This window comes from Ambystoma mexicanum, chromosome 9 (genome assembly GCF_040938575.1).
Source record: "Ambystoma mexicanum isolate Mex_15411 chromosome 9, UKY_AmexF1_1, whole genome shotgun sequence".
In the NCBI taxonomy this organism is placed as follows: Eukaryota; Metazoa; Chordata; class Amphibia; order Caudata; family Ambystomatidae; genus Ambystoma; species Ambystoma mexicanum.
In genome coordinates, this window is record NC_090931.1 from 64,769,468 (window position 1) to 64,792,406 (window position 22,939).

The 22,939-nt window shown below is 45.9% G+C and overlaps 1 protein-coding gene across 13 annotated transcripts in view; it reads left to right on the forward strand.

Annotated features, from left to right (window-relative positions):
* Window positions 1-22,939, forward strand: part of ARHGAP32 (Rho GTPase activating protein 32) — a 1,621,198-nt gene that overhangs the window by 1,038,615 nt on the left and 559,644 nt on the right. For all 13 annotated transcript variants that reach the window (XM_069614162.1, XM_069614164.1, XM_069614161.1 and 10 more), the window contains one exon: window positions 7,274-7,358. In XM_069614162.1, coding sequence (XP_069470263.1) covers window positions 7,274-7,358 — 85 coding nt within the window. The remainder of the gene's footprint in view (window positions 1-7,273; window positions 7,359-22,939) is intronic.

A 22,939-nucleotide genomic window follows, 5' to 3' on the forward strand; every position in this document is an offset into this window, starting at 1 on the left:
TCTACACCACTGTGCTTTCTGAAAGGAAAGTTTTGCTCCGGCGGCCCTCGACTGTGTCAGAACATAACGGATCTCTGCTATGTGTTCTTCCACAGATGAACTTTTTATGAGGACATCATCTACATAAGCCAGGTTACCCCTCGCACCCAGGTCGGGCATGGCCTTATGTAGGAAAATGTTGAATTCATTGCCGGAGTTGAGGTATCCGAAGGGAGTCCGGGTCCATGTGTACTGCTGGCCCCCAAAGGTAAAAGCCAGTTTGTATTGGTCCTCCCTACTGACAGGCACGGTCCAGTATCCATTGGTCAGGTCTATTGCTGTGAATACCTGTGACCCCTGAATCTGGGCCAGCCCTTGGTCAATGTAGGGCAGAGGCCATCGGGAAGTATGGAACCGTTTGTTGAGCTCCCTAAGGTCGGCACAGAGTCTCCACTGGCCGTTCGGCTTCAATATTCCCATAACCGGATTATTGAAAGTGCTGTGGACTAGACGGATTATTCCCCGGGACTCAAGGTTCTTAATTATTTCAGTAAGGGACTCCATGGATGCGAGAGGCAAGCGATATTGCTTCACAAACACTGGAGTCATTCCAGGGTCCGTGGGAATTGTTGTGGTGTGCATGTCAGTGCGACCACAGTCATATGAGTCTACCGCAAAGAGATCTTGGAAATCCAAGAAAACTTGTTTCAACTTTTGCTTCTGTTCCAGAGTCACACAGGCATCAGCTAGGTTGACTCTCTCTTCCACCATCTGCCTGAAGCCTGGAAAGACTTCTGGTTTGGCTATCTCAGTGGCCCCCTCCAGCTGGGTGGAGAAGTCCCTGGTCAGAGTGCTGATTTGGACTGGAGGCTTCAGGTGGGAAAGGCAGCCCTCATGGACCTGGAAAATCACCTCATCCCTCCTGAAGTCACAAGTCACATCTTCCTTACCATAAGGGCAAGAAGTGTACACCAGGAAGTTCCCCCCATGCCGGGTGAAAATCCTGTCTGGTGTTGTATTGTCCTCACTGTCACTGTCAAAACAGTCCTTGGGGATCGGTCCTAACAGTTCATTTCCTAAATCAATGGCGAAATGTCGGTCATCAACCGCCATTCCAATAATGGTGCCTGCGGCTAGAGTAATACTCTTTAAGTCGCTGTTATCCACCTCTATTGGAATGGTGTCATGTTCTATGTTGACTAATGGTGTTGGGTTTACCCCTAACCTTTGCTGTTGGAGAGAAGCATTTAGATGGATATAAGCATCAGGGTTTTTCAATTTTTGTCCTCTTTTAACTTTCACTTACAGGGAGAATTGTCGGGTCCTTTCTGGGATGGTGGCTTCCTCTTTGATCTGAATTTCAACTGAATAAGGTAGCAATTGAGCTGACCTAAATGCTTTTTCTGGATCATCAAAGCCCATGGGATTATCCGCTAATCGGGACCAAACTTTGAAGTTTATTAGGTCCAAACTAATGGCAAAGCGATTGAGAATGTCACTGCCTAAGTAAAAGGCGGCAGTGACATCTCGCACGACCCAACAATTATAGACTATGCTCTTGTTGCCAATGGAGATTTTGAGCATACACCAGGAGATGTTTGGAATTAGGTGCTTCCAGGTCCATTTCCCATTTGTCTATCAGTTTGAATGTGGGAATGGCTTGATCTTTTGGGAGTTGGCGGAACATGGCTTCGCTGATAAAGCTCTTACCGTTGTTCACACACACTCGAGCGAGAACAGAGTCCTTCCCATCATTTCACTGAACAGGGATGAACAACTGCTCTCCAATTTGCTGAATATCAGCCAGGCTCTGAGCTGATTTCACATCTTTCTGGACTATAGGAGTGGGAGCTTCTGATTGTGGATTAGTAAAGAATTTCAGGGTGTTTCCTTCCAGTGTGGAATACCACCTTAAACTGGAAGGAAGGTTGATTTTCAGAAATAGAGAGGACCCCCCATCACCAGTCTGTTGTCCTACTGCTATTACTGTCACGTCTGGAGTTTGGTTGTTCTGGAAGTGAAATTCTACTTGGTCAGATTTTTGTTCAACCATGTGGCAGGTGCCGTTTAAACTAACATGGTTGACACTCTGTTTTAATTTTATTGGTCGGCTAGTCTGGGTCCAGAGGACCTTGTTTACACAATCTATTAGGGGTGACAAGCTTCTCAGGAGGTCATTCCCTAGTAAACAAGGGGTGCCCTCTGAAGTCACTACTATGACCGGGTGTTTCACCTTATATCGCCCAATTTTAATGTACAAGTCTGCAGTCCCCTCAACGGGAATTTCCTTCCCGTCAAAGTTCTTCAGTTGTCCAGGAAGAGAGGTGAGAGGAATTTGGTAATTCTCCCCCCTTCCTGCATTTAGTTCCTCAAAGGCCCTTTTGGACAGAAGGGTAGCTTGGGATCCAGTGCCCACCAGTGCCAAAATTGTACCCTGCCCCTGTACTTGAACCGGCAGAATGTGGGGACCTGGTCTCCTGTGTCCTGTGACACTTAGAGGAGTCTTCAGATCCCTCCTTGCTACCAGGATTTGCTGGGTATCCCCCCCACTGACCTAACGGGGCAGAGGTTTTCAGGATGCCCTTAATGGGCCTACTCTCCTGGGGTTCCCCACTAAATTGCACTGTGCTTGGGTGCCCATACCCGGATACCCGCCCATCCATTCCTGGGAGGTACTGGCCTATGAGCCCCATACTTCTAGCTGGATAGTAATCTGCCATCCCCGTGGCCCGGGGCTCATGTGCGCGAGGGGACATGGGGGTGGCAGAGTCCAGGGAATGGGAGAGATGAAGGCCTCTGGTACTAGGGCTCCTGAGGTTATGCTCAGGAGTTTCTCTTTCCCAGCGAACCTCATCTCTATCCGCCCCTGCTTCCTGTTGCAATGCAAGAGCCTGCGCTTTCAGTTCCTCAGTTAAGACCTTACTAGACTCTATCAGTCTCTCCTGCATCGCTACCTGTTGCTGGAGCCTATCATTGTGCTGACAGAGAGCCTCATTTTCTCTCTGTGCCTCTTGATTGGTCCTGGCGTACTGGGCCAGTCTCTGCTGCAGGAGGGTTACCTCCTGAGCTGAGTCCCTATTGGCCTGCTCCTTTCTTGCCAGAGCATCCTCCACCCTCCTGGTGTGCTCTAACAAGTTCTGGTGTTCTTTTTGGAGGTCACCCAGTCCCAGGGGGGCTAGGTGATTTTCTTCCATTTTCCTTTTTAAGTGGCAGACTTCCTGGCCTAAGGTATCCCTTTCCTGACTAAGAGCCTGCATCTGTGCCGCCAGGTCATCCCTTTGCCTTTGGAAGGCACCAGCTTTCTGGCGCTTCTGATCAAACTCTGCCTGGGTATCCAGGTCTTTCAGAATCAATTTATTGCTTTCCTCTTTCTCTCTGTCTAATCGAATTTGCAGGGTGGCTACCTGCTCTGTGCATGCCCTGTTGAAGTCCAGTTGTTGCTCCAGCTTTTTCTGGCTCTGCAGAAGGGAGTCAAAACCTTCTTGGTACTCCTGCAAGGCCAGAAATCTGGTATCCTGGTCAGCCTTCTCCTGTTGCAGTCTATCCATGTCCTCTTTTGTTTTAATGATATACTGCATACTATCATTTTCTGACTCCTGGCTCCTCCGCAGCCTCTGCTCAGAAGAGACCAGATCAGATTGGGCCTTTTCTAACGCCAGCTGTTGCCTACTTGCCAGATCTTGGCCTTCAGCACATTCGTCCTGCATGGCTCCCATATATAGATACAAATATGCCGCTATCCTAACCATCTTGTCGTGTTCATCTTTAACTTTAGGAGCCATGTATAATTCACTCAGGGCCACATGTAATGGACCCTGATCTCTTCATATATCTGACCCTGTTTCAGTGACCTGTTGCGCGATTGCCTGCAGCCAGACCGTTTGGTCCTGATGAGTCCACTCACCTCTAACAAATAGCTTATGTAAGAAGTGCTCTCTGGCTATTTTCATATCAACAAAGGTCGTCATTCTGGAATTCGAGCTCCTTCCTGACTTACAGAAGTTTGTATTTTATTTTGCAAAACAGACCATTTCCTTAGAGCGTTCCTTTGAGGGGTGCTTTCACAGTGTAAAACAGCGTGGTGATCTAACTGGATATGTGTATCTGGTCAGTTGGCACACTGTATTAATCTGCACAAATGGTAAATCTAACCCAGAATATCCCGGACGAGCCCCCACTTTTGTAAGCGATATTCAATCAACACTACAGCCAAGTCAATGCCTAGTCTGTGATGCTGAGGAAAACCCTTATTAATGTATTTTTATGTCTAGTTCAGTACTCTGGATGACCGCCCTGTATAACACTCCCTCTTAGAATCCCCCTGACCCCACTGAGCCAAGAAGTAGGTTTGTTTTGCAAATTAAAAGGTTTATTTGAGAATTTAAACAATATATATATCACACTTTATAATAAATTAATTTCTGATAGTACACTTAGACATATGATGTTGATCAACAATGGGTAATCTGGCACTAGCACACTTCTTTACAATCAATGAGGAGTTAGTATAGGATGGATAAAGTAGCAAAAATACTTTTATGATATCAGGGAAAAAGCAATGAGGAATAAAATGCAGTACAGACATACTTGATATGATTTTAGCAAAAGATAAGATAATCACTTTTTCTCTGGCAATTCACCCCCCTCCCCTATGCAATGTAAGAAATGGAAGGAGATGGAAAGAGGAGCACACAGTTCTCAGGAATGCAATCAAATACAATACGAAATTCAGTTCCCCCCCAGCAAGCTTAGAGGAAACATGTAGGAGTTTGAAACACAGGCCCAAAATGCTTTTTAAATGTGATGGCAATGGATGGGAAAATGTGCCAATGATTTTAATTCCCTCTAGAGATTCAGGGTGAGTGGGAGATGCGTGTTGGTATTAGTTCAGGCTCACTTTAGCAATTCTCTTGAGTTATTACCAAGTTGCAACGGATTTTAACAAAAGAAAGAATGGAGCTGCTATTTTGACAAGTGGAGGAATGGAGCCAAAATCGCAAATCGCGGTAAAATTTGCGAGTGCATAAATTGTGATTGCGGAAAAAGTATAAGGAGTAGGCTTGTTTGAAAGCTTAGATCCTAAGCTTTCAGATGAAAGTTCAATTCCGTTCCTAGCCCAAACGGTTCCAGAGATACGGACGATTACATAAAGGTAGTTTTTCGGATTTGAAGTAAACTCAAAATGACAGGTGACAGCTTGCAGCTGCAGAATTGACAGGTGACAGTTGTGTAGCTTTAAAAATGACAGATGACACGATTTCTAGGAGGCAGTTCTACTTGGGTTAAAATAGTTTGGATTAGATTATTTTAACTACGATTTAACTGCTCAGTTCTGCTAGGTACTCACAATATCAATTTGAAATAGGCCTCGCCACGGATCTGGTCAGGTTTTGGACTGGACTCTGGTTCTGGTCTCGGCACTTCACAATGATCTGGGTCACCTCTCCGGTTCTGCTCACAGCGGTCTGGGTCAGCTCTGCTCTGCTGGTCTAGCCTCTCTGGATTCAGCGGCCTCTGGTTCTGGATACTGCTCTGCTTTCCGGTCCGGATCAAGTGGATTCTGGATGTAACACTGCTTTCTGGGTGCTGGCAAGAGTTCTTGGCAAAAGAATTCAGACAGCTTGCCCGGCTGTGGAATAGTTTGCAAATGATTTTGAGGCCTGCTGACAAATACTTTTGCTTGCAGTGGGCCTTCTTGGTTCAAAGTTCTGTAGTCTCTGTTTAGCTTGGAAGTCTAAGTGTTGGATCTCTGGATGTGAAGTCGTCGGTCAGCATGCTCCGCAGCACATGGAATTGAATGTTCTACCTGTCCCAGCAGTCTCTTTTTATGTGTTTTGAAAATGGGTGTGTGCCTGGGCCTAGTTAAGCCGGCCCCTCTCTACTTGTCATTGGCCCAATTCTCCCCTCTCCCCTGATTGGGGGAAGGAAATGGATTGTCATCATGATGAGGTCTGTTTATGGGTCAGAGGATCCTCCCCTGGTCAGTATGCCCACAAATCTATATTCGATTCAAATACATCTTTTCCAGATATACAATTTGTTGAAATTACATGTACACATTATATATTCCTTATGGTCCATGCTTGTCCGCCTCTGATCTTCCTGGGGGCTTGCATTCAAAAATGACAACATTTTGCGCTTTTTAACTGGTTTTGCAATATCGGACATTTACCCAAAATTACACACATGTGCGCAAGGAATATGGACATTAATTGATGAAGTGTCAGATTTTTAACATGCAGACATTTGGAGTGAGACCCTATTTTCCGCTAGCAACCCCCCAGAATACACCACAGGGTCCTAACGCCTCTCAAAATGTTCACAGAAAAATCACAAAAATAATGATATTACTTATATAATTCTGACAAGTCCGCACTATGAGTAATCTATCTTTTTAAAATTATGCCCTGGTCAAAAAAGGGTGTGGCTTCCCATATCACAGGGTGGAATAACTGGTTTATCCACTTCCCCCAAGCTCAGCTGCGTGCAGAGGCACTGCCCCTCCCAGTTTCCCCTAAGAGGAAGCCACTTTACGACGCCCCCCAATATAACATTTGCCTGAGTCAAGGGAGTTGCATTGTTCAACTCCCTGTAGTCCCCAGCTGCTCCACCCCTAATCTAATCAGAGAGGTGACAACTCCTTTTGGCCAGGGGCAGAGTGGCTGAACAGGTTTCTCCTATCGGGGATAGTTGTCAGGCAGAATTCAGTTTCATTAAGCCAGGTTTCAGCTAATTGTCACTTTTTGTTCCCAGTTTTCTACATTCAAATCAAACTGACAATTTTTTACCTATACATTAAATAATTACTTCCTTCAAGTCATTTCAGAATATAATTTTACATTGTATCCACCTCTTAGCAAGTCTTTCCTTGGTCTGGTTTTGTTTTATTTGTTCAGTTTTACACAAAAGTCTGGTGGTTTTAAAACGCCGGCTTTCTGATAGTGGTGAGTACTGGTAATGCAACCATTTTTGGGATTAAGAAAATGAATTCCCCACAGTTCTGGGTTGCTTTTGGCAATCAGCATTGCCATTCCCAATGGTTTCAGGCTACTGTGTGTGTAGCCCAATGGTGGTTAGGCAGTGCCCTCCTGTGCTCACAACATAGGCAAAAATGGGTGGCAGCCTATTCTTCATGTTTTCCCTGTGCACTCTCTGGGGCGTTCTGGCCATCATGATGTTTTCCATGCCAGTACTGCACAGTTTTATTGTAGGGCTTGGATGCATGGGTAAAAACATCCCACACAGAGCCACCTGGAGGTCTGCCTTCTGACTTGTTCCTGATTTTCTATCCTAGGTTATCCTTCACCAAGGGCCACTTCCCGAAGATGGCCGAATGCGCCCACTTCCACTATGAGAACGTGGACTTCGGAAGCATCCAGGTGAGTCGCAGCTGCGCTTTGTACTTCCATGGGAATGCAGAGAGGTTGCCCTGTTTGTGTATTGAAAATGTGACTATCCCATTAAGAGATCGTTCTAGGAATCCTTTTTTGGTGTGTTATGTTGAATATCCTGGAAGCACTTGCTTAGAAAGGGTCCTTTATCCTGAGGGTTGCATTGTGCTATAGAACGTGACCAAGGGCACCCACAATTTTGCATACGGCTGTATTTGATTTAGCCCGAATAAATTGCACATGCTTTTTGTATGTCTACTGTCCCGGGTGTGTTGTGTAGGGTTTCTATTGAAAGAAAGGAACGTCTTTGGTGTGTGTGTGAAATCGTGTTTGATAATCGGGCAAGATGCCGATTTCAGATAGACTTGTGCTTAATTCTCCAGCAGGGCAAGAGCCAGACATGTATGGTGTGTGGGGGGCGGCGGGGCAGGTGGGTTGTCGGTAGAGGGGGTGAATAGATCGCGTGAAAGTTCAGCTCAGGAAGCACCTTTCGAGAGCGTACTCTTTCCATCAAAACAGGGACAATATACAGGGAGAGTAGGAGGCAAGTTCGGGAAATATTTGGCAATATAAGTGTACTGATTCAACCGACACGTCATTAAGGTCCATGTTAATGAATTTACACAATGTTTGTTGCGGGGGTGGGCGAGTTCCCCTCTGCAAACTTAATCCCCCTAGTGTTTAGCTAAGTTTATTTGTTTGGAGAGCGCACCTAACCCTGAGGTATCTGGGTGCTTAAGTTTAAGGACAATTGTTACAGGTATAATGTACAGATTGGTTAGACAGTTAGCTGCCGACACGTGTTGCATATCGGTCAACAGGGTGGAAAACCTGAGGGAAGTATGTACAGAAGAACCAAAGGATATAAATGCAATGTTACAATAATAGGCAGAGTAGAAGCAGGCACAGACTTCAAAGGAAGCAGGTCTCCGGAATTAGAGACGGGTAGAACTGTGTTAGTTGTGCGGTTCATAGAGCCCTGATTTTATTTTAGAGCTAAAGGCTCAGGAGGAGGGCTGGGCCCTGATTGTAGTGGGTAGGGAGTTCCATAGCTTGGCAGCCAAGACCGGGAAACTGGACCCTCCTGCGGTTTTCAGATTGAACTTGGGGATGTAGTGGGAGTAATGAGATCTGGTGGGTCTCGAGGTTTGGTTCCTAGAGAACTTGTCCAGATAGTCCCGCGGTGTCTTAGAAAGGCGTTTGTATGTGATTACTGGTGTACCTAGGAAGATTCTATCTCGCACTGGGAGCCATGTTTAAGGCCGACCTGAGGGCATTGTTCTGTAGGATTTGTAGTTTATTCAGATTTTGTTTGGAGGAGCCTATGAACAGAGAGTTGCATTAGTCCAGCTTTGATAGGATCAGGGCTCTGGCAAGCGTGAGACAGCTATTGGTGAATAGCTAAGGTTTACGTGAGTTGATAGGTTTATTGGTGTAGGCTGTAGCCGATGCTGTAGCATTGACTTGTCTTTTGAGTGAAAAAGTGAAATCCAGATGGATGCCTAGTGTTTTGAACTCGCTGGCGACTTTAATGATCCCATCAATGTTGAAGGCTTTGTACGGAGTGTCTAGTTTGTTTAGGCACACTTGGAAGCCTACGATAAGAAGCTGCATCTTATCGTCGTTTATACAAAGGTTGTGGGAAGCCATCCATGCTTGAATGTGTTGGTATATTTTGTTTAGCATTTTGGAATCTTGGCCATAGGAGCCCGTGAGAGTGATGAGGACTTGGGTGTCATCTGCATGGTTACTGTTGGTGACACCCAAGCTTTCAAGGTGGTCGAAGAATAGCTTTGTAAATATATTGTAGAGAGTGGGAGACACACATGAGCTCTGGGGGACTCCACAGGTTATGGGTACTGGGTCTGCAGATGCTGTGGGTTCAAAGACCCGGGTTGTTCTGTTTGCGAGGAAGGATTGGATCCAGTTGGCTGCGTTCTGAGAAAATGAGGCAGCAGAAGTTAGATGTTTAGTTAAGATTTGGTGATCTACGAGATCAAAACCTGCTGAAAAACCCAGCCAATGGAGGAGGGAAAGGTTTCCTTTGTCTTTTGGCCTCGTCAATTTGGATTTTAGATCGAGGAGGGATGTTTCTGTGCTATGCCTCGGTCTGAAACCGGGCTGGCGCAGGCATAGGAGGTTGTTGTCATCCAAGTGTTTCTGAATTTGTAGATAGGCCGCTCTAACTAGAATTTTTAGGAGGAATGGGACTGTAGTGACCGGTCTATAATTAGATGGAATGTTTGGATCTAGGTTTGGTTTTTTAAAGAGAGGCATAACCCATGCCTCTTTAAGATTGTTAAGGACTGAACAGCTTTCAAAGGAGGAATTAATGAGGGAGGTAATAAACGGCGCTAGTTCTTTGGCTCCTTCCTTGATAACTGTGGCTGGACAGGTCTTTATCATCTGTCTGTGTAAAGTGGGGGTGTTAGGAAATTAGCAATTTATAAACGTTGTTTGAATGTGTCCAGTTCCTTCAAACTGAGCCCAGGCGGGTATTGCTGAGATGAAAATAAGAGGAAGAGCGCGTGAGGTTCCCCACAGCGGTCAATGGGGCTTTAGCCTCGCAACTGAGGTCACGGCCTCTGCTTACGCTAGCGCCCAAGGCCAAGGCGCCTTTTAAAATAGGAATGAGATACGAATATAAACGCCCCCTCCCACCAACTAAAAAAAAAGCGCAGCTCTCAGTATCTGACATAAATGTAAATTAACACTCATTATTCAGAAACTGGCGAATTGTTGTGAAATTAATCCTGTGTATATATGGCCACTAGAGGGCGACGTTGTCGAGCATGAGTAATAAAGCGGCACCGTACCTCGGCCTCTTGCTTCTTGTGCTTGCTCCATCAGCTGTGGTTATTGGATAGTGAGGCTTGAGCCTCATTACTGCACCCTCTCGGGATGAGTGTGTACTAATGAGTGGGATTTCTTGAGTGGACTTGTCACAGTTTCACAGGGTCTTCCCCGTGATGGGCCGTGACCCGTCACATCATCGAAAACTTGTGCTGCGAAACCAACGTGTGCCTGCGATGTTGCTGCTGCAGTTGGGCGTGTAGCAGCATGCATGAGCGTGCATGCACTGCTGTAATTGTATCGTGCACTGATGACTGGCTCTGACATCCAGTCTACACAGGCTCGACTCCTAAAACAACGCGCGCGGGGAAATGACCTCATAGCACCTAAAGTGCAAAATGCACATTTAATTCAGGCTTGTTGTTCCCGATGGACAAAGCCAAGTATAAAATGCATGTAGCATTTAAATCTGTGAACCTGAGAGAGCACGTGTCCGGTGTAGTAAAGATCAGTATGCCACAGCTCACACGATTTCCATGCCCTTGTGCTTGAGTGTGTAGTTTCGGAGGCGTGAGGCCAGGGTTTGATTCCCGGCTGCGGCCTGTTACTATTATACTCTTTAAAGGGTGGGATGCCTTCCACCCGCGTGGGCCCCCCCCCCAGCTTGCGCCCTGATAACACACGTGTGCTCGCTTGCCCTTCCTGGGTGTGGCTTGTGAAGGCTGCAATCCACAATGTCCTTGCAGTCGTCGAATATTGGAATTCGTAGCTCAGGAGCTGTAAGTTGCTCCTGGATGTCTGGATTTTCCTCTAACCAGGAGCTACTCCTGTCTCGGGAGTGAGTTCTCAGGACGGTGAACACTTAATGCCAGACTAGCCAATCCGAGGCGTCTGAAAGATGGTGGCATTTGCCTTTCTTTCCTAAACGGAGGCCTGCATGGTGCCCCCCGGCCCGATTCTTCTGCCTCTCGCCGTCCCTCGTTGCATTCCTTTCTCTCCTGTCTGATCCCATCTTTCCGGTACATCCATAACGCGGTCATTGCATTGGTTTCTGTTGCTGCTTCACTCTGATCTCCGTGGCCCTCCTTCTGTGCGGCCTCCTTGTCCATTCTTATCTGTTTCTCCACCTGCCCCTGCGGAATCAGGAACTCATTCTTAAGGGGGTCCCACATCTAACTTTAACCCGTCGTGCTTTGAATGTCTTCCAGAGGTTGCCTAAAACACCTTGTATACACGCCACCACCGTGGCGGACGCACCAGGGGTAGAGTGCTGTGTGCGTGCTTTATCTATCGGAATCCCGCAGTCACGGGGCTCTACAACCTGCGCAGGGATGAGCGCACACTTCATCATGTCCCTGCCCACACACCTGTGTCCTCGCCATAACCAACCTCTTTGAGTCTTTGGTCACTGTTAAAATACAATGTGATATTTAACTCTACAAGACACCGGGTGCACTTTTGCGTTCTACGCGTTTCTATTTGGCTTTGGTGTATTCCTAGCACACATGCTGTGTGCTAGGAATACACCTTACACTTTCTAATAAAGGCATGAACGTGTTAGAAAAGCCAAAGTCCTGTATAGTTCACCCCCCTGCGCCTGTTTTCTGCACAATTTAAAGCGCGTCCCATTTGTGAATTTAGAGGTGCTTAAAAATGCATCGAAATGCCCCCGGATTTGCGCAATTGTGCAAGCATGTGAAATGGGCGGCGCCTGAATGTGTTTATCATAGATGTGCACAGACGCCCCATGTAAAATGTGTGCAACTTTTAATGCGCAGAAAAAGTAGAAGCGCCAGACCATCTCCACACTTGTGCCAAAAAGTAGTTTTCGGAAGTGTGCGCTTTATTATTGAATCCGACTTTCCACGTGACTTTGGCTGGACCACACGTGCTCTCAAGCAGGCCTCAGCATTTGCACGGGTCTTTGGCAAGTGATAGTTGATTCCTGCTGAGAAATGGTGTGCTGTCTGCATGTGGAGAACTGGGGGGCGAGTGACCTTTTTTTATGCTGTCCTCCTAGCTTGCAACTAGAAATGGTTCACCCCTGCTCTGCAGCTTCCCACAGTGATGCTTGCTCAGGGGTAGGGATCTGCTGGGCCACTCATCCTGGACTTCTGCCCAATGAATCCAGTGCAGCCACCATCTTGGACTGCAGCAAGACTGAATAAGATTCAGGCAATGGGCACGCTTGGTATCCTCAAGTTAGGGGCTAGTGAGATTATACACACTGTAAGGGTGCAGAAGTGCGAAAAAGAATCGGACTTTTATTGGAACGAAAATCAACAAGAAAACCTTTCTCTGTTACCCTACCTCAACGAAACACTAAGAGTTCTGTCAATGTCCACCGTCCTTCGGTCCCTTCCACTCTTAACTAAACTAAAGACAATGATCGTCTTCTTGGTCCAGAAGAATGACTCCCTTCCTCTGGACTGTAAACCAGTGTTCACCTCCTGGTGACAAATGAAAGTGTTCTTTACAAGGATCCAAAACAAAAGTTCAAAAAGCTTTCCTGGATTGGTACTCCACAAGTGCACACAACAAAGAAAGTGTCAAGTTTCTCAGGCCTCACACTACAGGTCACAATGCCAGGAGGAATGACTCCCTTCCTCTGGCCTCTTTCCTAGTTCAGCATACAATACCAGGGGGTCCGGGGTGACTCCCTTCCCCCGGCCTTTCTCATGCTTTACAATACAGGTCACAATGGCAGGAGGAATGACTCCCTTCCTCTGGCCTCTTTCCTAGTTCAGCATACAATACCAGGGGGTCGGGGGGTGACTCCCTTCCCCCGGCCTTTCTCATGCTTTACAATGCAGGTCACAATGGCAGGAGAAATGACTCCCTTCCTCTGGTCTGGCCTCTTTCCTAGTTCAGCATACAATACCAGGGGGTCGGGGGGGTGACTCCATTCCCCCGGCCTTTCTCATGCTTTACAATACAGGTCACAATGGCAGGAGAAATGACTCCCTTCCTCTGGTCTGGCCTCTTTCCTAGTTCAGCATACAATACCAGGGGGTCGGGGTGGCTCCCTTTCCACCGGCCTTTCTCATGCTTTACAATACAGGTCACAATGGCAGGAGGAATGACTCCCTTGCTCTGGCCTCTTTCCTAGTTCAGCATACAATACCAGGGGGTCGGGGTGGCTCCCTTCCCCCGGCCTTTCTCATGCTTTACAATACAGGTGACAATGGCAGGAGGAATGACTCCCTTCCTCTGGCCTCTTTCCTAGTTCAGCATACAATACCAGGGGGTCGGGGTGGCTCCCTTTCCACCGGCCTTTCTCATGCTTTACAATACAGGTCACAATGGCAGGAGGAATGACTCCCTTGCTCTGGCCTCTTTCCTAGTTCAGCATACAATACCAGGGGGTCGGGGGGGTGACTCCCTTCCCCCGGCCTTTCTCATGCTTTACAATACAGGCCACAATAGCAGGGGGAATGACTCCCTTCCTGTGGTCTTTGTGTGACTTTGCTTCACAGTTCACAGAGCCAGGGGAATGACTCCCTTTCCCTGGACTGGGCCAACTTGGTTCACTAACCTGACAAATATGGTCTGCTTTCTTCAGCTTTGATCTTCTCTTCAGTCTTTTCCAATAAGACTGTGACAAGGAAGATGTCCTCCACCTTCCCCTCGGTTTTATCTCAATTTGACCCTTTCTGATTCACTCTTCTTCCTGGGTTCTCCAATAACTCCCAGACTGAGGTTGATGACTCTCTGCGGCACCCCCGTACTTGCCACAACCCTCTCAGGTCCACCAACGCCTTTCCAGCAACCTGTGTACCTTTGTGTGTGGTGCGCGAGGGTTCCGGTTTCTCCTGTGTTTCGGCTAATAGCTGTGGGGCCTCTGTAGCTTCTGTGGACCTTTTCTATGCTGTGGCGGCTCCACATCCTCTGACTTCTCCCCAGTCATGCGTTTCCCATTTCTGCCACCTCCCAGGCCTTAGGAACGTCTGGAGCTTTCGTTCGTCAGACTGCTGTGAAGTCCCTAATTTTTGGACCGGCTTCGGACCTCTCGGCTCTCTTCTGTGTCCCGGTCTGCTTCCTCTTCCTTTGCCGTACTGCGTTCTCTTTTGTGGCTCCTCCTGTGAGGGCTAGACAAGTTGGTAAGTCCCTCTTTGGTTTGTTTTGGAGAAGTCCACAAAAAGCTAGATGGCTCCATCATGTTCTTGTTGGTGATCATCATTGTTCTGCGCCTCCTCCTCCTCCCAGTTTTTGTCCACAATGGCCTATGAGAGAAGTCTCTATTCTCTCTCGTCGCAGTACTAATGAGCAGGATAGACTGACAAACATACATAGGGGTAAATGAAAAGGAACTGGGGTTGCTTCTGTGACTGGTCTGTCTACCATGGCTGCTGTGCATGGCAGGGTCAGACCTGTTGGCCACAGCTTCTCCGGCAGGCAGACTTGTGATATGCTGGCCCGAAAACAACGGTGTGGGCAAGCTTACTGGCACCCTTGTTTCCGGACCGGCAGGGTCAGAACGAGGCCCATTGTGCAGCTCCACCACACATGATTGCTGTGGTCTTGTGGCTAAGTGTCTCGTTTCAGAGGCGCAACACCAGGGTCCGATACCCGGCCAGAGCAGTGCAGCATGTTATTATCTATTTATTTATTACGTACACAGGGAGGATGGCGTCTGTCCTCTCCAAAAAGTGGGCGGACGCCGTCCACCCGCGTGGTTCCTCGACTTGGTCCCTGCTTCTTATCAATCCTCAGGCCTAGGAATATAGCGCCCTGCCTGCTTCTTGAGATAGCGAAGGAGATTAACATGTGGCTGACCAAAATTATGGCTCCCAAGCCTTGTTATAAATAAATGTCAAATCTGCAGCTTTTTCGGTACATAGTGGTTTCAGTGATTGTTGTGCAAGCTCAGGTGAAAGTACAAGAATAAGGAAAGTGTCCACGAGCAGTGGATCACTCACGTCCCCTGCACACTCGAATGATTGTACAAAGACGAACAATATTTAAGGGTTGTTCAATTGAATAATATAGGATTGGACGCAAGTCCAATGAAATTACAAAACATGTTAAAGAGAGAATATTCACTGGTATGAGTCCATGAGTGGACCTCCCCAGTTTCGAATTTGATTATTATAACAAGCATTCATCACTTATTGTTCAATATATCAAATCAATTTAATGCAATAAACATTTCGGTATTGAAAATCATTTTCATTTTGATAAAACAATAGAGGGGTGAACAACCCTCCAAATACAGTCAAAGTTACAATATTACTTTAATATTGATACAATGTTGTATATGTGGTTCTTAGTAAATATCAGAAGTTGTTCACGTTTAAAAACTCAACGCGTTTCGGAAAAACTATTTCCTTCATCAGGAAATTAGTTCATATATACTGCAACTCAATCTCAGGCATCTGTGTGCTACAAAGCAAAAAGGTATCTGTCAATATTAATGTTGCTAATCACGAGCTTACACTATGTTCACAGTTTGGAGAGCGACTCTACCTCTCAAAGGTGCCCCAGCTCGTGTCTACTTGTATTTGTGATGAATAAGAAGCAATTGTCGTGGCTGGAGTAGCTAATATTTAACTCTGTGCACCTGAAACGTTAATAAATATGTAAGGTTATGTTCCATGGCCTTCAACGTTCCCCATGGTCTGTTGGTTTATTTCATATTAGAGTGTAGGACATACCTCCTAAAATAGAGCTGATCACCGACTCCAAAATGCTAAATGCAGGACAACATAGAAGTGGTGGTAGTTGGATGTTTGTTGGCGTACTATCTGAGTATATGCTCCACATACGCTTGGACTGCAAGAAAACCTGGTTCAGCTTAGAATAAAATCTATCCTTGTGTATGTCGGTTCATGTTATGCGCAAATCCTTGGCAGAAATCGGCTTACCTCCTATCTGGAAGCTGGATCATACGTGGGTTGTATCTAGTTGTGGAATGCCAAAGTACATATTCAGCCTTCAATCCAAAAATATTCAATGAAAAAGTAGAATCTATAAGAAATGATACTGTGCTTAGAATCAATTAGGTACCAGTAAATATGCTCTAGAATCTCGTGTTAACCAATGGTTACCTGCAGAATCCCGCCGAGAAATTTCAGGAAACAGGAGAAATGCAATTCTAGAAGATCTGAGACACCCTGTGTGTGATGGTTTTGCTGTATAAGTATGAAGGAGTGAAATGAATACCGATTCGGGCACTTAGCATAGTAATATTCATCATAAAGAGTAAAATAGTGCAGTGTGACTAGCTTGGTTTATGGCTAACTCAATCCTCCTGTAAGTGATGTCAAAAACGCTGCCGTGAACGCTGCTAGATTTCATATATGGAACAACATTATCCAGGACAACTGCTGACTCTAGTAAAGACCCGTAGTACTATGGATCCACGCAGTCATCTACCAGTGGGGGTCTTGTATGTACGTCTAAACAAGATGAGGACACTACTAGCAATGTGTCCGGTACTAAGGACAAAGGATAGTAAAATCCTTGCTTATCTAAGAAGGTACTTGTGCGCGGGTCATCTCCGAGCTCAGCCATAAACCAGGAGCTGTAGGGCTGCGGGCCGGAAGGATATCTGAAAAAAACATTGTGACATAGAGAAGCGTGTGTGTGATGACGTTGGATGTAACCATCCGACGTCCTCACGCAAATTGCAAATATTTCTGATGAGTAATGTGCGCGGGTCATCTCTGAGCTCAGCTGTAAACCAGGAGCTGTAAGGCTGCGGGCCGGAAGGATATCTGAAACAAACATTGTGACGTAGAGAAGCGTGTGCGTGATGACGTTGGATGTAAACATCCAACGTCCTCATGCGATTCGCAAATATTTCTGATGAGTAATGGGTTGTGGCTAATGGATACTTATGAATGTGCATATCATCCGGGGCAAAGTTCTCACATGTAGATGTATCAAGTTATGTGGGTGGTAATGGAAATCCTATGACTGAAAGATATTAAAGACAAATATATAGTAGCCTTTACTGCTTCCCCTATAGATGATTTTGGAGAGAGGATAACAGACTCCAAAAGTGAGTGGAGTCGCAATCAAGTGAAATGATAAAGTTCATTAGCTATGTCCTTTCAATTAGTCAGTTGTTGTATAAAAATTATGCATATACCTAGTGTTCATCATGAATACAAGTCTCGTTAGTTAAGTTAAACTGCATTAGTTCTAATGTTGTAAGAAGGAAATCTGAATTCAACGTAATCCTATTGGTAGTTGTGTTAGTGTGGGGCACCTACGCTCACAGTCTGACTAAATAGTATAAAGGCCATTGTGGTTTCATTGCATATCTTTGAATCATGTTGGACGAGCAGTGAACCGCCACGTCCCCTATGTTACAGAGGATGTTATTCTTACATGAGCACAATCACTCATAGTGGGAATCTAACAATAACATGCTGATAATGTACAATGATGATGGATAATCAATATTTTGAACGGTCCTGACCTTAACAAGATACAATGATGCTGATTGCTGCTTTGAACGATCCTGATCTTATTGCGTGTTAGAATAACCGTGATCACACAAAAGTGACAGTAAACAGTGTCTAAAGCGAATGTAGATACCTTAGGTGTAATAGCAGTTAAATATTCAGCAGATAACATTATTACTCACTCAATGTATTTAGACCTTTCATATCCTAATAGTAAATGTAAATGTGTATTATGTTCATGAAGGATGAAACTACTCATTCTGTCGTGCAGTTTTATCTGGGATAGGACAGTGAAAGCCCGTAAGCCCAGATGTGTAATGTATTGGTTTCCTATAGGAAGCCCCCTAGGTGGAAATCTTTATTCATTCCAATGGGACTCATGCTGTCTAATTTGTCAATCCAGTACAATTCTAGCTGGTCCATTCTTTTGGCATGGTTACCGCCCCCTGGGGCTCTTTGTACAACCTCCAAGATTTGGAATCGAAGCTGAACTACGGTGTGGCGTTTCTCTCTGAAATGTCTAGCGACTGGAGAGCGTTTATTGTTGGTTCTGATGTTGCTTTTATGTTCATTGAGCCTTTCTTTCATTTTCCTTGAGGTTTGGCCCACATAGTACATGCCACAAGGGCAATTAAGTGCGCACACAACAGACTTGTGATAACACGTGGTGTAATGTTTAAGTTTAATCTTAGCACCTGTACATGGATGTCTCACATAGTCTCCTTTTGTAATGTTATTGCAATTTGAGCAATGTAGACACGCAAAGGTTCCTAATTTCTTTGTCTGCAGCGTCGTCTGGCGTTGGTCCTGAACATGTTCTGCTTTCACCAATAGGTCTCTAAAGTTCCGGCCTCGTTTAAATGCAATCAACGGTGGCTCCGGGAAGAGTTTCTGGAGATGTGAGTCCATCTGTATGATCCTCCAATTTTTTCTTATTAACCGGGTAATATGATGACTCTGACTTGAGTATTGAGTGTGTATAGAAAAGGTATTTCTTTGGACTCTGGTATTTTACTCAAGAGTTCTGCTTGTGTTTTAAGGGCAGATCTGTCTTTGGCTGCAGTTATGATCTCCTCAGGGTAGCCTCGTGTGGAGTATTTACAAGCCATTTTGTCCATCTCGACTGTTGATGTGGATTCAACTGAAGTAATTCTTTTAGCCCGAAAGGAACTGGCTATATGGCAAATTATTTCGTAGGTGTCTAGGATGGCAGCTCCGATAATGTAGAGCATTATTCACATCGGTTGGTTTAGTGAACAGATTCGTAACAATCTCCACATCCTTAATCTCCAATTCTACATCCAAAAAGTGTATTTTGGGTGTGCCTGTTTCCATGGTGAACTTCTGTCATTGACTGAATTGATGTGCGTCAGGAAACGTTGTAGTAGATCTTTGTTTCCTCTCCATTTCATAAATACATCATTGATGTCTCTCATCCAACAAATTAACTTCAAACTCCATCTTGGGTGTGTAATGATATGTTCAGTTTCAAGATGATACATGAACAGATTGTCATATGCTGGAGCCATTGCGGAAGCCAGATGCTTGCAGGTAGAATTGATTGTTAAACCTAAAGCAATTACTGTGCAGGATAATCTTATACAATTCAATTATAAAAGTCTTGACAGCTTTGCAGTGAGTCTCTTGTAGCAATGCCCATTCTAAGGCTTCTATGCCTTTATCATGAGGAATAGACGTGTATAGGCTTTGGACATCTAGTGTAACTAGTAAATCATTGGCTCAGGTGAAAGGTCAGCTTGCAGTTCATAAACGACCACTGAGGCCTAAGGGGAGAGGCGGGGAAGTTGAGTGCAAGGCTGCTACACCTGCTCATGTAATTTTTCAAATTATGCAAATGACCGTATCGTTTCTTGCACTCAATTACCTGCTTACATTACAGAGTGAACATCTATGCTGCAAGGTGTGCCTGGTTTAAGGGCATCAGCTGTGTGCAGTGTAAGGAAGGCATGGTCTCAAACAATAAGACAGACACAAGTGATCACAGTTCAAGGGTGTTAACTGAACTTCAATTGGGTTTGATAAACGCCTATCTAATCTTAAATCTAAAGATGGGAGCAAGCTACGACGTTCAAATAATAATGCAGTCCTAGTGGAGTCTTCGTCAGAATAAAAGGGCCTATACTAATAAACCTATTGCCAATCCTTACTTCTAAATAAAAATAGTGTGGGAAACAATGTTATGCAAAATAAATGTGCTCAAGAAATGATATGTCAGGGTATTCAAGCCGTTGGCTTCCCTTCCCCATGTTGTCAGCACGGGACAAGGCGGCACACTCAAGCGTAGCCCACTCTCTGGCTTCTCTAGCACGAGGAGGCAGTTCAAAACCTCAACATCGGGGCCTTCTGTGCCAAAGTCTCTTTGCCATTCAATTTCTCTTACTTCAGAGGGCCTGATGCAACACAACAAACATTAAAGTTCTGTTATTCTTAGAATTTCATATGTACAACTTCTTGGGTGATTTACTGTTCACCCCAGGCCCCCCTCCGCTGGGCTCAGACCAAATTCATCTACTTTTCCAAACTTTCTTTATTCATCAAAATCCAAAACTTTCAACTGTGTGCAGTCTTTTGTTCGACCGTTGCAGGACCACTTCGATTCACAATTACTCATTCTCTTCTTGATATAACCTTTGTCTCACTTTCACTTTTGCCACTTTTCAGCTGGATACCTTACAAAGACTTTCGATTGAGAACCCACAGGGTGCTGGACCACTCTGTCAAAGGTATTGTATCTTGCTTTTAATGTTCAATCACTCACCAGCAGTTCAACTTTACTTGTGGCTCTTATCACACGTGTTTTAACAATGTTGGTGCCAGCGCTCGACCTACAATTTTATTTCTTGCAACCTTGGCTTCAACACAGACCTGTCTTGTATCAGTCTCCTCATCTCACCGACTGTGTTGATTTCACTGACGCTGCTTTGTTCTTGGAGCCAAGGATGGTACCATGGTGCATGCTGCTTCTCCCCGCCTTGATTATTGCCACGGGAGGGCCACGGGTATCTCCGACACACAATCCAGGATTTCTTCAGCCTGGTTTTCTGGGCTTACGCTTTCTATTCTCAAGGTTTCCGGAAAGTAATGGTTCCTTGTCAAAAAGGGAAAGGGAACTTCCCTCCTTGAGATCCCCTTCTGTTTTGACGTCTTTCTTCTCTCGTTAAACCTCTGTTTCGAAACTGCTGTTTTCTCATGTGCTTTGCCTCGCCCCGAGTGTGCTCTCGTGGTACGCCTTTTATCCGTGTGCGGAAGTTTAATGGACGTCGGGTGTGTGCGATGGTCAGCAATTGCCTGACCTCGCCTGTCCATTGTATTGGGACACGTCTCGTATACTGGTCGGGTGTTTGTCTGTTTTCTCTCATATTCGGCTGTCCGTGTAAAAGTGTTAATGTTGTAAAAGGGGGGGATAGAGTTCCTAAATATTCTACAGGATAGGATGGGGTAAAGGTGCTACAGAGAAAGGGATACTGCATCTCACCATCCAGTGTCCCAATCCCTGAAGACCCCTCACCCAGGTGATCCTCCCGCACTGGTCCACCCCCAGGAATTAGATCCAAAGCGATGGCCGTGTCCTGGACACCTGGATGACGGATTCCTGGGGACTAGTGGGTGAGACACCTTCTGGTTTCTCACAACAGGAAGCACCAGAGCTTCCTCTTTTTATAAAACACTGGAATCGTCCAGTTCTTGCCTTGTTCCCAAGCCACTGCCTGTCCCCTGAGATTTGTCTTACAATGAAGGAACACCAAGGGTGGATTCCTTAGTTAAAATTGGTGTTTTTCAGGGTGAATCATTTTTATTACAAGCAAGATGACCGCATACTGCAGCAGAACCCAAGAGGAAAATGGATGTTGAAAGGAGGATCCTGAGTTCACGAGAACACGCTTTCACCACATACTTCTAGTAGCTAGTTCAGAAGCTCTTGTTTTTGGGTTATGCACAGGGTGGAGGACCAGGAGCTGTACTTCCAGCTTGCCATGTCTGGCCTCATCAAATGCGTCCTGTTCAGCTGGTTGTGAGAGCCGCCTTCCGGGAAGTTAGCAGTCGGACAGAGTTCTTGTGTCTACCATCACCATCTCCCAGGGTGGAGGCTCTTCCTTTTAGCCTGGAGGTCCCTCGCTCCACATCCAATTCCTATCCTTCCTATCGAAACTGTTTCCTTTCTCAGTGGGGAGTTCCTTGGACTGGTAAGGAGGTGGGGAGTCCCTCCAATGGCCCCTTTTGCTATCTCACTAATAAAAGATGTTGGAGGTATTTTAAGAGGGCAACATGGGCTCCAGAGGAATAATTCCTCATGAGGGAAAACCCTCCCAATATACTGGACTCGTAGGTGTAGCAAGGCCACTACAATGTCATAACAGGTCCAGCAATGGAGTTTGAGGGTGGATGAGGGAGAAACGACTGAGTGGCGCTGCAGGTAAGGAATATCAGCAGGATAAAGAAATATCACAACCGCGAAGGAACTAGGAGAACGTGGAGAAACTATTACGGGAGGCAAGGAAAAACTGAGCATACAAATAGCAAGCATGGCTTCCAGCAGCAGGCACAGCCTTCAGCTGCAGACATAGTGCCCAGCAGCAGGCATAGTCGCCTGAAACTTTGTGACACACGGAATGTCTACTGTGCATGGTGTAAGAACGAAACTCCAGAATTGTCCGTGGCGGTCACCATTTCAAGGAAGACGAGGCCATTGAACAAGGTTCAGGAAAAAACAAGACCAGTCTGTTCTGAGAGGACGTCATCATCTGCTTCGCATCCCATGGCAGAGGAACCACCGGGTAGATCTTGGGGTGAGAATTGTAACAATGTCCTCCATCTCTGCTCTGCCACAACTCTTGTCATGACTTCTCTAGGAAGCCCCCTAATCTGCTTCAAACACTCAGAAGGTACGCTATGGCTCCCAAGACACAAGACCTAAGGGGGGCCATTCCTCCTGGACCATGGGTGAAAGAACAGGAACTGTGGGCAGAGCAGGTGCCCCTGCAGCTGCAGATACCACAGACCTCAACGCCATTAGCCTACGAGACCTGCAATAATCTCACAGACAGTGAGTCCTGGATTGCAGTAGAGCTGCCGCAGTATAAGAAGAGTGTCACAGGTGGGGAGCCATGGCATCTTGGAAAGAGAATCAAGCGCTGTCGGAAGCCCAGCTGCGAATGCTGTGGGATGCATGGAAGGAGACGCAGGTGATATAATGTAGGCGCAATACCAAGGATAACTCTTCCATTTTAGCGCTGTTAAGAGTGTTCCATTCGCGGTATTCTCAAAGATGGAGTGCATGAGGACGAAAGAGAGCCGGAGAGAGTGAGACAGTTCCCTTTTGGTGTACTGTGAGCTCAGATGCAG